We start from the raw sequence: 15,623 nt of genomic DNA, 5'->3' as shown, positions 1-15,623 counted from the left end.
CCATTTTCTGGCTTCCTTATGAAGAGCAAATGAAAGTGGCAGAGAGCAATAGAGAGCAGGGATGAGCCCCCACCTCACTTCTCTGCTCAGCACTGAGCCCTTTCCCCTGGGGACACTCACCGATGCAGACGGGCTCCTTTGAATCCCAGAAGGGCTGGGTGGCATTGAGACAGGTGAGATGCCTGGCGCCCTTCAGCTGGTAGCCAGTGGCACAATGGAAGCGGGCACTACCCCCTGGGTGGAGGCTGGTGACAGTCACATCTCCATAAGCTGGACGATGGGGAAAGTGGCAGCTCAGGAGATAGGCTGCAAACAGAGAACAGGTGACACTGTGTATGTGTGCAGGGTGGGGGTGGGAGCTGGGCCATTGGTTGGGGGAGGTCTGCCTCAGTCTGCCTGGAGGTGTCATTTGGGGCCAGAGGAAGCACTAGGAGTTCCAAAACAACTCCAATCTCCTCCCTAGAAGGTTGCCAGTGATATTTCCAGCAGCCTGGGCTGGTTAGTGGAGCAGACACAGAGCTGGAAATTAGAAGGGTTAGGTTCTGGCTCAAGCTTTATGACACTTTAGGCAGGTTATTTAATCTTTGTGTGTGTGTTTCCTTATTTGTTAAATGAGGTTTAAAATCCCAGCCCACCTACAGGGTTACTGTGAGAAGAAATGATATAGCATTTTATCTAGCTTGGTATCTCTGGTACCCAGCTGATATTATATCTTCAAGAAATGCTTATTGAATGACTCGTAGACATGAAAGCACTTGAAATAGTGAAAAACCTATACTGATGTAAAGTGTTGATACTGTTTTTCCTTTAGGGAATAAATATGAATTGCAGCAGCAAAGAGTGAAATCAGACAGTAAAGGCTTTCCCAGTATTCACTGAGAAATGCTAAAAAGCTTGATGCCAATGGCCATGGACTTCTTTTAAAAACAGAATGGTGGCCGGGCCGGTGTCTCATGCCTGTAATCCCAGCACTTTGGGAGGCCGAGGTGGGCGGATCACCTGAGGTCGGGAGTTCGAGACAAGCCTGACCAACATGGATAAACCCCGTCTCTACTAAAAATACAAAATTAGCCGGTCATGGTGGCGCATGCCTGTAATCCCAGCTACGGGGGAGGCTGAGGCAGAATCGCTTGAACCCGGGAGGTGGAGGTTGTGGTGAGCTGAGATCGCTCCATTGCATTCCAGCTTGGGCAACGAGAGCAAAACTCCATCTCAAAACAAACAAACAGCTGGGAGTGGTGGCTCATGCCTGTAATCCCAGCACTTTGGGAGGCCGAAGTGGGCGGATCACCTGAGGTCAGGAGTTCGAGACCAGCCTGGCCAACATGGAGAAACCCCATCTCTACTAAAAATACAAAAATCAGCCGGGCGTGATGGCAGGCGCCTGTAATCCCAGCTACTTGGGAGGCTGAGGCAGGAGAATCGCTTGAACCCGGCAGGTGGAGGTTGCAGTGAGCCGAGATCGTGCCATTGCGCTCCAGCCTAGGGGACAAGAGCGAGACTTCATCTCAAAAAAACAAACTTACAAACAAACAAACAAAATCCAGAATGGTGGTAGGCTGGGGCAAGGTGGGAGGATTGCTTGAGGCCAGGAGTTCAAGAGTAGCCTGGGCAACATAGTGAGGTCCCCATCTCTGTAAAATTTTTTAAAAAAATACCCAGGCATGGTGATGTGTACCTGTAGTCTTAGCTACTCAGGAGGCTGAAGTGGGATCGCTTGAGCCTAGGAGTTTAAGGCTGCAGTGAACTATGATTGCACCACTGCGCTCCAGCCTAGGTGACAGAGTGAGTCCCTGTTTCGAAAAACAACATCAAACAAACAAGAAAAAGATGGGGACGAGGGTAGGGAGGCAGTGCACTGCCTTCATGGAAGTTGGGGGAAGAACAAGTTGCCCTGGGAAAGCTGGTAGCTTTGGAATTGTCATACCAAATTTGACCAAATGGTGGCAGCAAATCCTACAAAACAATCTGGCATATCCCGATCCTGGGGTCAAGCTGGGGTGGTAGCTAAAAGGATCAACCCGGTGCAGTGGCTCACGCCTGTAATCCCAGCACTTTGGGAGGCTGAGGTGGACGGATGGCCTGAGGTCAAGAGTTCAAGACCAGCCTGGCCAACATGGCAAAACCCCATCTCTACTAAAAAAACACAAAAATATTAGCTGGGCATGGTGGCAGGTGCCTGTTATCCCAGCTACTCGGGAGGCTGAGGCAGGAGAATTGCTTGGACCGGGGAGATGGAGGTTGCAGTGAGTCGATATCATGCCATTGCACTCCAGCCTGGGCGACAGAATGAGACTCCACGTTCCAAAAAATAAAATAAATAAATAAAATAAAAGTGAAGATCCAGCTGGGCGCGGTGGCTCACACCTGTAATCCCAGCACTTTGGGAGGCTGAGGCAGGTGGATCACAAAATCAGGAGTTCGAGACCAGCTAACATGGTAAAACCCCATCTGTACTAAAAATACAAAAAAAAAAAAATGATCTGGGCATGGTGGCACGTGCCTGTAGTCCCAGTTACTTGGGAGGCTGAGGCAGGAGAATCGCTTGAACTCGGGAGGCAGAGGTTGCAGTGAGTGGAGATTGCGCTACTGCACTCCAGCCTGGGCGGCAGAGTGCGACTCTTTCTGAAAAAAAAGTGAAGATCCTGGCTTGCGTCTAAGAGGTGACAGCAAAGGCCTGGAGGGGTCAAGGAGAGGCTGAGAGGCTTGTGCTACAGAGCCTGATAACCCTTGGGGTGGTAGGAAAAGTGAGGACTGTCTAGACTGAAGATCTTGGGTCTTGGGGTAGGGGGCAGCCCCACTGATGGTATCAGGTAAATGGGAGGAGAGGTCCATGCAAGGCCTCTGTTCCTGGGTGCCTTTGTGTGAATAGAAAAATGGGCCCTCTTTCTTCCCCCCATTAAAAAGAAAAAGAAAAAGAGGCTGTCTCAGGGCAGACCAGGGTCCAGAAATTTGAGTTTTATGACTTTCACCTGTCCTGTTACTATGTCTGTGGAAGTGGGAGGAGAATTCCTCCTCTTCTGTCTCTCACGGGGCTCTGGAGAGAATGGTCAGTAAGTGGCTAGTTGTGCTTGGCAGGCAGTACAGGGCAGTGCTTAGCAGGTGGGCTGTGGGTCAGACTGCCTGGGTTTGAATGCAGGCTTCTTCCCTACATGCTGTGCCACCGTGGGCAAGTTACCTAAATTCTGTGTGCCTCAGTTGCCTCATTTATCCACCCATTTTCAGTATTACATCCAAGGTTGTGGAGGTTAAGTGAGAAGACATATGTGCAGTTCCTGAACAAATGCCTAAGACATCAGCCTGCTGTTATTGTTTGTAATCTTGATTAATAATAGCACCTCACATCTGCATGTACTTTCCAGATTCTAAAATGCCTTCACACTCTTCTTTCTTGATGTCTACAATATGCTTGGGAGAAAGGCAGGCAAGGTAGGGGCTATGAGCCCATTTTCAGATGAGAACAGGTTCAGAGAGACCCTGTGCCCTCATCACACAGCAAGGAAGTACTAGACCAGGAACTTGAAGCTCCTGGGCTCTGAAGCCTTCTTGCTTTCCACCACCACCCCACCTGCTTCCCCATTTGAAGTAGAAACTTGGGTTCAGGGGTCAGAGAAATCTGAGAGTAACAGACAAGCCTGCTCTGGGTGGTTGTCCAGGGCAGCCACTCACAGTGACCTGGGGAGAGATCCCAGGCCAGGATGGGATGGAGAAAGGGGTGTGGGGCACCATGCCCAGAGTGGAGGAGGTTAAGAGGTTAACTGACGCCTAGTGGGGTCTAGACCATGAGCCAGGCTCAGGCCCAGCATTTCCCCTTACATCTTCCCCTTTGAGTTCTTATCACCACTCTAGTAAGGGAGGGCCCTCCTTTCACAGATGAGGAAACTGGGCTGGAATGGGGTGGAACTGGGCTGGAACTGTAGGAGGCTGGGGGCAGACAATGAAGCCCCCAGACTCCATAGTAGTTAAAGTATCACTTCCCAGGATGAGCTGCCTCCTGTTGCCATGACAACCATTCCCGGGGAGCCTGAACCACTGCAATCTGTTGAGTTATTTTCTCACTGGAGTCTGTTTCTGGAGCCAAGTCCAGTGCCAGGAATTCTGAGGATGGAGGAGGGGGATGTCTGTCAGGGCCGTCTGCCTCCCCACCCTGCCTGAGGCTGTGGGAGGGAAGTTGGAACTTGGTCTTGCGATAAGGCCCTTGTGAGGGCTCATCCTTGTGACCTCCAACATCAGCTTGGACAGCTCCAGCACAGGTGTGGGTACTAGGCCCCTCACCCCCTCTTCTGGCACCCTCTTTCTCTAGCCCACGGAGATTCGCGTGTGAGCACACGCTCCTCCTGTTCCCATCTCTGGGATCAGGGCTAATTACAGCCTATAATTAGGGGAATTACACTCATTAAGGCAAGAGCTGATCATTGACAAAAACTGGGCTGACGAGGGAGGGCTTCTGGGAGCTGAGAAGGAGGCAGGACCAGGCCAGCTCTTCCAGCCCTTCCTTGGAGGTTGCTCCCCCTTGCTGGGCCTCCAGCTCACTGCCATTCAGCCACCTTTGTCTGGCCCGACAGAGAGGAGGTCCGGAGTTTTGTGCAAAGGAATTTGCAGCAAGAGAGAAGGTTATCATGGCGTGAAATTATGCCTGCTGCCAGGGAGGATTGATGAGCCATTAGGGAGGCTAGCTGGGCCGCCTAGACATTTCACCCTTGCCTCAGCTGGCCCCTTGCCTCTGCCAAGCCACTCTACAGCCCCATCCACTTCCAGGCTCCCTGCTGCTATGCCAGACTGCTCCCTTAGTTTGGGTGGAGGGGTGAGGGTAGGGTGAGTGCTCCTTAGGTGGGGTTCCAAGCAGCCCCATCTCCAGAGTGCTGGCTCTTCTGCCCGGCTGTGGTCCCCTGCAGGACCGCAGAAGTGGTCCATGACAATGCGAGACAATCCCTTGATTGTTCACACCAATTATTTCTCTATTAGTTCTCCCTAGTCTCAACTAGTTAACCCATGCAAAGGATCGAGCTGACTTTGTGCTCAGAGAGGGGGATGAGTAGGAGGGACACAGCTGAGACAGCGGCAAAGTCCTGAGCCCCTTTTCCTCCCTCTCCCATCCTGCCAGTCATGTAATACTGGTTTCCTTAATGAAGCATGTGCTAAGCACTTGACATGTACCATTTTGCTTAATCCTAACCATGACTTTGTGGGGTAGGTGTTTTGGTTTCATATTACAGCAGAAGGGTCAGAGAGGTCAAATGACTTGTCCAAGGTCAACAGCCAATGAGGAGATTCAAACACAGATCTGCCCATTGCCTGAGTCTGTGATTTTTTTTCATTACATCATGCTGCTCCCTTATTTCCAGAGGTGTTCCGAGCTGATTGGGGCATGGGCCAGGTCAAGGTGGGTGAGGCAGTTCAGGAAGGGCAGTCTGGCAGCTAAGCAGATGGTCATTGTCAGATCCCTTTGACCTTCACCCTCTTGCATTTGGGGAGGGCTTCTATTGTTATTGCCTGTTTAAGTGTCTGCCTCCTCCTGAGAAAGAACTCCTTGAGGACAAGGACCTTGGTGCATCCTGACATTGCCAGTGTCCAGCACAAGCCTGGCAAAGAGCAGGTGCCTAGGAAAAGTTTGCTGAATGAATGAATGAGGGACAATGGGCACACCTAGAGGCTACCTGATCCTGAGTCAAGACCAGCTCTCTGCAGGGTGGTGGGTGGAAGAGAGAAGATCCTGGAGGTTTCAGATACGCGATACTTACCTCCAATTGTCCAGAGCTTCACTGGACATTTGTGCTATGTGTCACTAGCCCCTCTCTGCTCCTTCCCTCTAGGATGTAATTGCACAGAGACCCCCCTCCCCAGCAAGGAGGGCAGCGAGTCTGGGCTGGTTCCACCTTCAACTACCCAGACCTTACCTTGGTAATGGAAATGGAAGGTGCCAGGGCCAGCCGGTGGCGGGAGGCTCTGGAACCTCAGGGCCGCTTGGTGGGTGGGGCTGCGGATGACTTGGCCCCGCAGCAGGAAAGACTGGTTGGCCAGGGGCAGTGGGTCAGGCCCCCCCAGGCCTTCCACAGTCACTGTCTCCCCTTCCCGGAGGCTGATATTCTGGACCTGTCGGTAGAGTAGAGAGAGAAAAGCAAAGTAGTCAGACTTCTTCCTGCTGCCTGGATCCTGCTGCCCTCAGGATCCTGCAGGCCCCGGGCAGATCAATCCTCAATGCTCCTTGAGCATCGGAGCCCCCAGGCCCTGAGCTGGGCACTTCAGCAGTGCAGGAGTTGCTCATCTCAGTGTGAGACAGGACCAGAAGTTCAGAGATTAAGTAAATTATCCAAGGTCACATAGAGATTCTTAGCAGAACTGGGGTTTGTAAACACATCTTTCTGTCTCCAAGCTTTTCAGATACACCAGCTGCTTCCTGTCCTTCCCCTCCTTGGGCTCTGTTTTCTCATCTGTAAGGTAGGGATGGGGTAGGTGTATTGAAGCAGATGGTGTCCGAGGCCCTGGTCAGCAGTATGAGGTCTTAAATATCAGATCCATGTGCCCAGCTTCCCCTGGACATCCCTGTTGGATGCTTCACACCCAGCCTGCCTCATGCTAGGTGACTGTCTTCCCCTAGCCAGCAGTTCCCCTGGGAATGATCTTGCTATCTCCCTGGGTGTCCAAATCAGAAACTGGCATCTTGCCTCCTCCCTCATACCTAGTCAGTCATTCAGTCCTGTCAACTGGATCTCAAATCTGTTCATTACTCTTCATCCCCACTGCCATTCCCCAGCTTATCGCTGTTACTGTGCACCTAGATCACTGCAGCAGCCTCCTGGCCAGCGTTCCTGCCTGTAGGGCTTAACCCACTCCTCCCTCTACAGCAGTATTTTCTGAACTATAGCCAGCTAACGGTCTTAGATCTGTTGCTGATCATGGTGCTTCCTTGTTTAAGTCCTCCAGTGGCTCCCCATTGAGTCTGTGAAACTGATAATATGTAGTTCAAACTCTTTGCTTAGCCCTCAAGGCCCTGCCCAACTTGGCCCCTGCTGAGTGTCAGCTGGGCCTTACACCATGCCCCTCCGCATGTCAATCGTGATTCTCTCTTTTTTCTGAGCCTCTTTCTCCGATCCTTTCCCCTGGCTGTCACAGTCTCCTCTGCTACCACGCTGATCTTCAGGCCCTCAGTCCCTTGAGCATCTTTCTGGGCTCCATGCCTCCATTCAGGCAAACAAGGATTGGACAAGGACGGACTCTGCCCAGAGGGAAATTAGCAGCATGGTTTGATAGAAGGAACACTGGATTGATTGGGAGCCCAGAGATCTGGGACCTCATCCTAACCATGTGATCTTGGACAAATATGCTGCTATTTGAACTTCAGTTTCCTCATTTTATAAAACGAACTAGTGGAGTTCTTTGCTACTTAAAATGTGGTTCCTGGACCAGCATCAGCAGCCTCACCTGGGAACTTGTAAGAAATGCAGAATCTTGGCTGGGCGATGTGGCTCACGCCTGTAATCCCAGCACTTTGGGAGGCCAAGGCAGGTGGATCACCTGAGGTCAGGATTTCAAGACCAGCCTGACCAACATGGAGAAACCCCGTCTCTACTAAAAATACAAAAATTAGCTGGGCATGGTGGCGCATGCCTGTAATCCCAGCTACTCAAGCAGCTGAGGCAGGAGAATCGCTTGAACCTGGGAGGCGCAGGTTGCGGTGAGCCGAGATCGCGCCATTGCACTCCAGCCTGGACAACAAAAGCGAAACTCCATTTCAAAAAAAAAAAAAAGAAATACAGAATCTCAGACCCACTAAAGCATACTCTGCATTTTAACAGGATCCTCGGGCAACTCAAAAGCACTGATCTACATGGGCTCAAGGTTCCTACCATGTTGCTCTGAAGCAGGGTTTCAAGGGTTGACCACCTGGGATGGTTAAGTGGCATCAGTGAGTCACCAAATCCTTCCCAGTCTTATTTCCCAAATACTCCAATGGGTTCCTCCTCTCTATCCTTTTGTTACTGTCCTGGCCCTAATGACCTCCTGCCCATTACTTTTCACTTGAGAATGGCTTTCTGTCTGTCTAACACTTCCCATCCCCAACTCATCTCCTGCTGATTTCAGATTGCCCAGAGGACAAGCTCCAAACTGCCCAGCTCACATTTGGTGTCAGTGTCTCTGCGGCCCTCATTAACGTGCACTGCAGCCGCAGACCACCCCTCACTTCCACCCCCTGGGCATCCACATATGGGACTCTGCGGGGGCAATGTCTTCCCTTCTTCCTCTCCTGGTGAAGCTGGTCATCTTTTCAGATCTCAGGGCTGCATCGTCTGCCTCCCAGGCTAGGCCAGCAGTTCTTCTGTTTCAAACTGTCCCCACTGGCCCCTGCCCATCTTGCTGTTAAAGCCCAGGGTGGCATGTTGGGTCACAGTGCCCTCTTCACTGGCCAGTCTCAACAAAGACGTGTGGAAAGAGTAAATGTGTAGGCTGCTGGAGAGACATTCCCCATCAGATACCTGTGAGATGAGAAGCATAGAGGATGCTGAGCCCAGCCAGGTCCAAGGATATGGCTGCTGCGAGGCTCAGGGCCCCTCAGACTGGGTGCTGAGAAGAGATGTGCCCTGGGGACTCCAGAAGGGGCAGCTGGGCAGGGAGAGGTCCCCACCCCTGCCTGAGAGGAAAGACCTGGTGGGTCTTTGGGCTGAAGAGAAGGCTCAAGGCAGGGTGCTGGAGGCCGAGGCGTCTCCTCTCTGTGAGAAACTCTCCACCCAGGCACGTTTGGGCGGAGGCTGCCTGACCATCTGCTGGGGACATTCCTCAGGGAATTCCTGCAGCAGGCGGAGGCTGGATGAGGTCCCTTCAAACTTGGAGATTCTGTGATTCTAGAGTTGGGAAAACAAGACTCACACACGTGGAATCTGTAATTATCGAGAGATGCCAGGCAGCATATAATTCCGCCTTAAGTGGCACTGAATGCAGGCAGCAGGAATCCTCGGCGGGAGAGCGAAGGGCTCAGAGGCTCAGGGAAAGCGCCTGAAGCAGGTGGGTCTCAGAGTGCCTTGAAGAGAGGAGCACTGGGAAAAGGAGGAAGGGAGGATGCTCACTACAGGGAAATTACCACGAAAGCAAAGGCAGAGAAGTATTACTAGAAATTAATTTGTATTTTCTTCCTAGTTCCCCATATACCTCTGGCTTGACCTCTAGCTTCTTTTTCCTGATCTTGCTGCTTTGGGACCAGAGAGAAGCTGTAGCGACAGAGTAACAATTGCCATCATAGAGTGTGTCAAGCCTTGTACTAAGTGCTTTTCATCCTCACCGTGATTCTATAAGATAGGTGGTAAAATACCCACAAGTAACAGAGGCTCAGAGAAGCTAAGGAACTTGCAAAAGGTCACATAGGGGTTAAGCAGTCTTGCTTTGCTGAGACAAGGCAGCTCCCTATCCTCCCAACTTCATGGGGGCATCTTCTGTAGAAATAACATCTAGACATCTTTATTCCCAAGCTCAGCACCCCCAGGTTTAGCAAGGAGGTGGGTCTTGGCTTGGCCTGGCTTTTTTAAGATGTTGGGATTTGAGTTCCCACCAGCCACCCTTGCTCCTAGCAGTCTGTAAAGCTGGGAAAACTGAGACTGAGACCTCTGGCCCCCTCTGGTCCAGGGGAGGCATGGCCCTTTCAAGCTGGCCTGGCTCCCGGCCCAGTCTAGTGGTGAGGGTTGGGATGAGAGTGTGGAATGAAGTGGCTCCTATCCAGAAGGCTCCCTGTTCTCAACCAGAGGCTGTCTGTGCAGCTCTGGTCCCCTGGGTTTCAAGCACCCTCTTGCGGGTCTGCTGCAGTGGCTGGAATGTAATTTGTCACTTGTTTGAAGGCCAGGCTGACAGAGGCCAGACAGGGCTGGGTGTCGGACAGGAGGGATGATGAAGTCTTGATGCAATTTGCAGGCATCTGTAGAGCCTGGGAGACAGATTGAAATGTCAGCTCTGTTCTTGAGGGCTGTCTTCCATACCCATAGCCAGTGACAGGAGGGGACCTGGGGGCCAGGCAGGGAGAAGACAAAAGCAGAGGGAGCGGAGGACAATTCCTCCAGGACCCTGGGCTGTCTAACACTGCCCTGCTTCCAGCAGACCATGGAGTCAGCTCAAGGAAGAAATACGGCCACTTTGAGAGGCTGGCCCTTTCCAGGATGGGAGGTGGGAAGGATTCAGGTTGTCTTCTGCCAGCCTCTAGCTCAACAGCTTCATCTGCCCTGTCTGTCCCCATAGAAGCTGTCAGTCAGGCCTCCAGCACGTGCCCTAATGGCGTAACCCACAGGCGAGATGGCACTACAGTTTTTGTACTCATTTGCACCAGTACAACCCGGCATAGGCAGATGAGCTCAAAGATGACTCTTGTGTGCGATCCCCACCCCCAGATGCTGGCTACAGGTCTCCTAGGCTCTCTTGGTCACCATCACCTGTGTGTACTCGGACACAGGCCCACTTACATGCACACAGCCCCCTCAAACGTGTCGTGGCACGTGCACTTCCACCCCCTGGCAGAAAATAACCCACCAATCCAAACTCTCACACTATGCCTAGGCGCCACCACCACCCTATTCGCATGCCCTCACACACCCGTGCTCCCTCACAGCAACCATAGGATAATCACAATTTTCCCATAAGAACCTTCGCAGTTTTCACATCCATTATCTCTTCAGCTGTCATAAAGTCTCAATAAGGGAGGCAGGGCAGGATGTTTTCCTGCACTTTATAGATAAGGGAACCTTGTAATCAGGGAAGTTGAGAGATCCTCTTTGGTCACACAGTGAGTCCAAGACAAAGCCAGGACTCGAGGCCAGGACTCATGATTCCTGGTCCAGTGTCCTGTCTTGTGTGCCTGGCAACCCCAGGCCCTCCCCAGAACTGGGAGAATTCCAAGTGGATGTCCTCCAGAATCAGGCAGGGCTGACTGGGAAAGGGCATCTGGGGCAGATCCTGACAGGTACCGGTCTCCGCCTGGGTCTCCCACTTTGGATTTGCCTTGTGCCACAGACAGGCCTATCTCCTGGGCCAAGGGAAGAACAGGGGCTTTTGAGTCTTGGATTGAATCCCAGCTCCATCACTGACCAGTTGAGGGGCCTTAGGCAAGTCATATGACCTCTCTGAGCCCCAGTTTTGCCTGTGAAATGGGGATAGTTTACCTACTTCATGGGTTTGTAAGGATTTGGTTAGATCCTGCCAGTAAAGGTTTTAGCACAGAGGGGCACAGCGCTAGCAGTCATCTTTCCATTTAATGGGGAGATGTGGGCCACACCCTGGTAAAACCTTGGCATTTGCAGCAGAAATGATAGCCGGCTATGAACTTACTTTGCCCTCAGGTCTGCCAGGGCTCTGCCTGGGAGGCATTGTACCTTGGAGCCACCCTCTCCCTGGCCCAGACTCTGCAGCTGCCAGGAAGCAAGCAGCAGAGCCAAGAACCTGAGGTGCCCCTGCTCAGTCAGGCCTATGAGGGAGCTTGCTGACCCCAGAGAAGGAGCCACACTCAAAGGGACTGGCTAGGAGAAGCCTGGTGCATCATCTGGTTCAATCTCCCTTTATAGAGAGGTAAACTGAGGCACAGAGAAGGCCAGGGGTTTAGCTCAGTCATAGAGAGGTGGGCTGCAGAGCCAACACTGAAACCCCAGTCTTACAAGACAGACTCTGTGCCCTTCTGAATTGGCACTTATCCAGAAAACCTTATGGGGTAAGATCTGTTTTAGGGATGAGGACAGTGGCCAAAATCCATGGGGCTAGACCTGACTGCACCCTGTCATCCCTCTTGGATAAGCCTGCCTAGAGCCAGGAAATATAAAGTTGTCCAGAAATTCCACCCAACTGACCCCCTACCCCATGCCCACATCAGGCCTGGTCCTGACACGGCTTAGAAGGGCAGGGTATTCTGGCTATCAAACTGTCAGCTGGCCTGGCATGGGCGAGCTGTGTGCCAACAGAGCCACCTGGGGCACGAGGGCAGGGACTGTGGGCAGCTGTGCCCAGGCTCCAGATGCTACAGAGAGCAGCCAAGCCAAGATGGAGGCTGGCAGTGGGAAGGCTCTTGGAATGCCAAGTGCAGAGAGAGGCAGGCGCCAGGACCGGAAAGGCCTGGAGCCCTCAGGGGGAGACTGACTGCCTGGGGAGGGGCTGGGACCCACATGGGCCGTGAGGCTCATGCCCATCCATCCTGAAGGGGCTTCTCTGGACCTCTCAAGAAAGAGCCTAGCCCAATGCCTGATCCCCAGGTGAATCAGGCAAGCCTCCTTGGATCACAGAGGGCCTGACCTGGCCTCCTCCCTGTGGATGGCTCAGACCTTCAGCCTCAGAGGGCATCAATAACTGCAGCACCATCAAAGGAGGTGGGAGGCAGGAGATGAAGCAGGTTATGAGAGGCTGTGGTCCAAGCCATGGAGAATAGGGCTTTTAGGGATTCTGGTACCCCTGAGGCTGGTCCTCCAAAAGAAAAGGGAATTGAGAGGGTCTTGCTCAAGGCCCCGGACTTGAGGCAAGGGCTGTGGTCTCATGCTAGGGTCCCAGCATGTTGTCTGGCTGCTTTGCTCAGGGGTATGATTTGTGGGTCCCTAAGACAGTCCTCTCCTCCATGGCTCCCGTCACTCTTCTTGCCCAGACTTTGTCCCACCTATCTGCCTTGAGTGATCCCAGTGAATTCATAGAGGGGCAGGTGGGGAATTCTCCATGATGGAGGGAAGCCACAGGCAGTCCCTTCTCCCCAAGCCTGAGGAGCCATGGGGAGCTCTGTAGGCCTTCCAGCTGCCCACCCATCCTGCCCCCATGTCCAGCATGGCCTGACACAACTGTCAGCCTGGGCAGAAGGATGCTGCTCTTGGGCTGAGCCTCTGGCAGGAGTGTGACCCGGAAGCCCTTACCCTTACCCTCTGCCCCTACACAACAAAGCCACCTTTCCAAAACAGCCAGGGCAGCCTTCAAGGGCCAGGCCTGCCGCACCTGCTGCTGCCCAGGCCAGACTTGGCTGCTGGCTTCTCATCCTACAGGTCTCAGGCCAGGTGTCATCACCTCCAGGAAGCCTTCCCTGACCCCCAGGCTGGTGGAGTGTGCCCGTCCTGTGCTTCCCATCCCCATCCCTGCCAGCACTGGGCATTCCGTGGTCATTGTTTATGATTTCTGTCTTCCCTACTAATCATGAAGGTCTGTGTCCCCAGTGCCCAGCGCAGAGCATGGCACATAGCAAATTCTCAATGTATGCTTGTGGAACAAATCCACTCAACAAAACTAATTAGTTAGTAATTAACTGACTGACTTTTGGCAAGTCCCTTTTCTTGCCTGGGCCTCAGTTTTTCCAGCTCTCCAGTGGGTATTGTTGGGTAGTGTCAGAAATTCTTCAGGTCCCAAGTGGCCTGGGTGGGGGTGGAGGTTGCCAGAACTGGCCCTGGAAGAAGAGCCTTAAATCCTGCTTAGTTCTGGCTGATTCTTTCTCTTGCTCCTTCCCCAAATTGGGTGCTGACCCCGCTCTGGCTACCCTGTGCCCGCCTCCCCTCCATGACTTCAGACTATCTCAGGCCGTCCGGGCCGACAGTGTCCCCAAGGACCCTGCCCCCATGGTACCGAGGTGGAGGGTGGGGCCAGCATCTGCCACATTTCCTGACAGCAATCCAGGGCTGTGGCAGGTCTTCGTCTCAAGGTTGCCTGGTAACGGCTTTTGCATTCTGATAAAAGAAAAAAAATGTGGCAGCACCAGACAACAGACATGGGGCTTATGTGAGGGGTGGGCATCCAGCATGGGGCTTGTGCCTGGGCCAGAGAGCATCTTGCTCCATTGTGGAGGGTGCCAGGGCTGGGCTCAGCCTTGTCCAGTGGGCTTCAGTAGGGGTGGTAGGCTTGGGGGGGGGGGGCAGACAGAGCCTCCCAGGCCTGTAGGGGGGCACTCAGCCTGGCACCTGCCCCTCCCACCCCCTTTCCCACACCTGCAGCTGGTGCTTTCCACCCAGTGAGCCACAGCCAGTGCCACCTCTCATTAGGTGATGATTTTACATTAATTACCTTAATTAAGCGGTGCTGAGTGCTAATGGCTTGAGGGGTGGTGGCTGTTCCTAATTACCCTCCCAGTCAGCCCAGAGTGAGGGGCACAGGGCTTGGCAGAGTAGGAGGAAACAGTTGTAGGAAGAAGGGGAGGGGCCCAACAGGGGTAGGAGAGGGTCCCCCTGACAGGGTCTGATTCAGAGACCTGGACCTGACATCCCCAGAGGGGAGGGCTGGAGGCACTGCCCCAGGATAGGTCTAGACGGCTCCAGGCCCCAATCCAGGGACATGCAGGAATTGGAATGGGCGGGAAGCAGAACAGAAGGCAGGGAGCAGGGAGCAGGACACACTTCTCAGCGCCCTGCCAGATTCCCTCAACCAGGCTGAATGCCTCTCTTGCCCACTCCTGGTCAGTCTCCAAGATTCAAGTCAAATGTCACCACATCCCTTCCTTCCTCCATTCCTTTGTCCGATCATTCAGTCAGTGCATGGAGTACCCATTCTGGGCTCTGCACTACAAGGCACCCCTTAAGGAGCTCACAGTCTAGCTGGGGAGGTGGACAGCTGTAAACAGTTGGATGGAAGGCAGACTGCTAAGAGCTAAGATGGGGGATGCCCCAGGCTTTGGGGATCTGAGGGAATTCCCAGAGAGGGTGATGCCAGGGCCGAGTCCTAAGGGAAGGCATCATGGGATGACTCTTCCAGGCAGAGGGACCAGCATGTGCAGCTGGGACTTGGGAAAGAAGGTTTGGCCCATTCAGTTAGCTGCAAGCTGTTTAGTGCAAAGTGGGGGTAAAGAACAAGGGACGAAGTGTCTAGGGGTGGACCCAGAGAGAGTGACCTTGATTCAGGAGCCCTTAGAGAGGTGTAGGGGGCAGGATTGATTTGAGAAAAATGACTGCAGTGGAGGTGGAGATGGGTAGAGTAGGGAGCAAGTGTGGGCGGGGTGACCAGTGAGGCAGCTACTGCATCATCAGGGGAGGGATGGTGGGGTCTAAACCACGTGTGGTTGTGGGGGTGGAGGGAGAGAAGCAGAGAGATTTGGAGGGGAGTATCATGGTGACAGAATCTGGGGATGAATTGATGGGACTGGGGGAAGAGGGACAGGGAAGGGCTAAGGAGACCCCATGTTGCACATTAAGGGACACCATCCACATTGCACTATGGTGGTTCTGCTCCAGGTTTCTGACCTGGACAGGAGTGGCTTTGGGGGAACAAAAGGAAGATTTGGGTTTGTGGAGGTTGAGGAGCCTGTGGGACATCTGTGAGGACCTGTAGCCTCAGGCCTTGGGATTAAGAGAAAGTCTTAATCCTAACGGAGGGATGAGATAACCCAGGGAGGCTGGGGACAGGAGGCTGGCCTGTAGATTTGACTTTCCTATCAGCTGATCACCTCTCTGATGGTGTAATCAGGTCTGTCTTCCCCCACCTCTGCATCCCAGAAGCCAGCACAGAACCTGACCCAGAGGAACTGCTCAGAGAGGATTTGCTGAATGAATGAATGAATGAGTGAAGCTCCATGACTCTCTCAGGCCCAACGAGGCAGCCCTGTGTTCTCTGCTTAGCCCATAGATTCAGATGTAGGGTTTATACTCACCCAATCCCCTGCCCATCCAAGGCTAGAGCCCCTCCCACAGCCCCTCTTGGCTTAGGCCATT

General features: G+C 53.1%; 2 protein-coding genes across 5 annotated transcripts in view; one reads left to right on the top strand and one right to left on the bottom strand.

Annotated features, from left to right (window-relative positions):
- The window catches only part of PIPOX (pipecolic acid and sarcosine oxidase), a 107,027-nt gene that overhangs the window by 13,601 nt on the left and 77,803 nt on the right, over window positions 1–15,623 (top strand). The window lies entirely within an intron of this gene.
- Window positions 1–15,623, bottom strand: part of SEZ6 (seizure related 6 homolog) — a 51,190-nt gene that overhangs the window by 8,939 nt on the left and 26,628 nt on the right. For both annotated transcript variants that reach the window (XM_004042028.3, XM_004042029.3), the window contains exons 4-5: window positions 5,898–6,093; window positions 121–306 (exon numbers count right to left, since the gene is read on the bottom strand). In XM_004042028.3, coding sequence (XP_004042076.1) covers window positions 121–306; window positions 5,898–6,093 — 382 coding nt within the window. The remainder of the gene's footprint in view (window positions 1–120; window positions 307–5,897; window positions 6,094–15,623) is intronic.

The sequence above is a fragment of the Gorilla gorilla genome, chromosome 4, assembly GCF_029281585.2.
Source record: "Gorilla gorilla gorilla isolate KB3781 chromosome 4, NHGRI_mGorGor1-v2.1_pri, whole genome shotgun sequence".
NCBI lineage: Eukaryota > Metazoa > Chordata > Mammalia > Primates > Hominidae > Gorilla > Gorilla gorilla.
The sequence above is the reverse complement of the archived record's forward strand: the minus strand, read 5'-3'. Positions and strand labels throughout refer to the sequence as shown.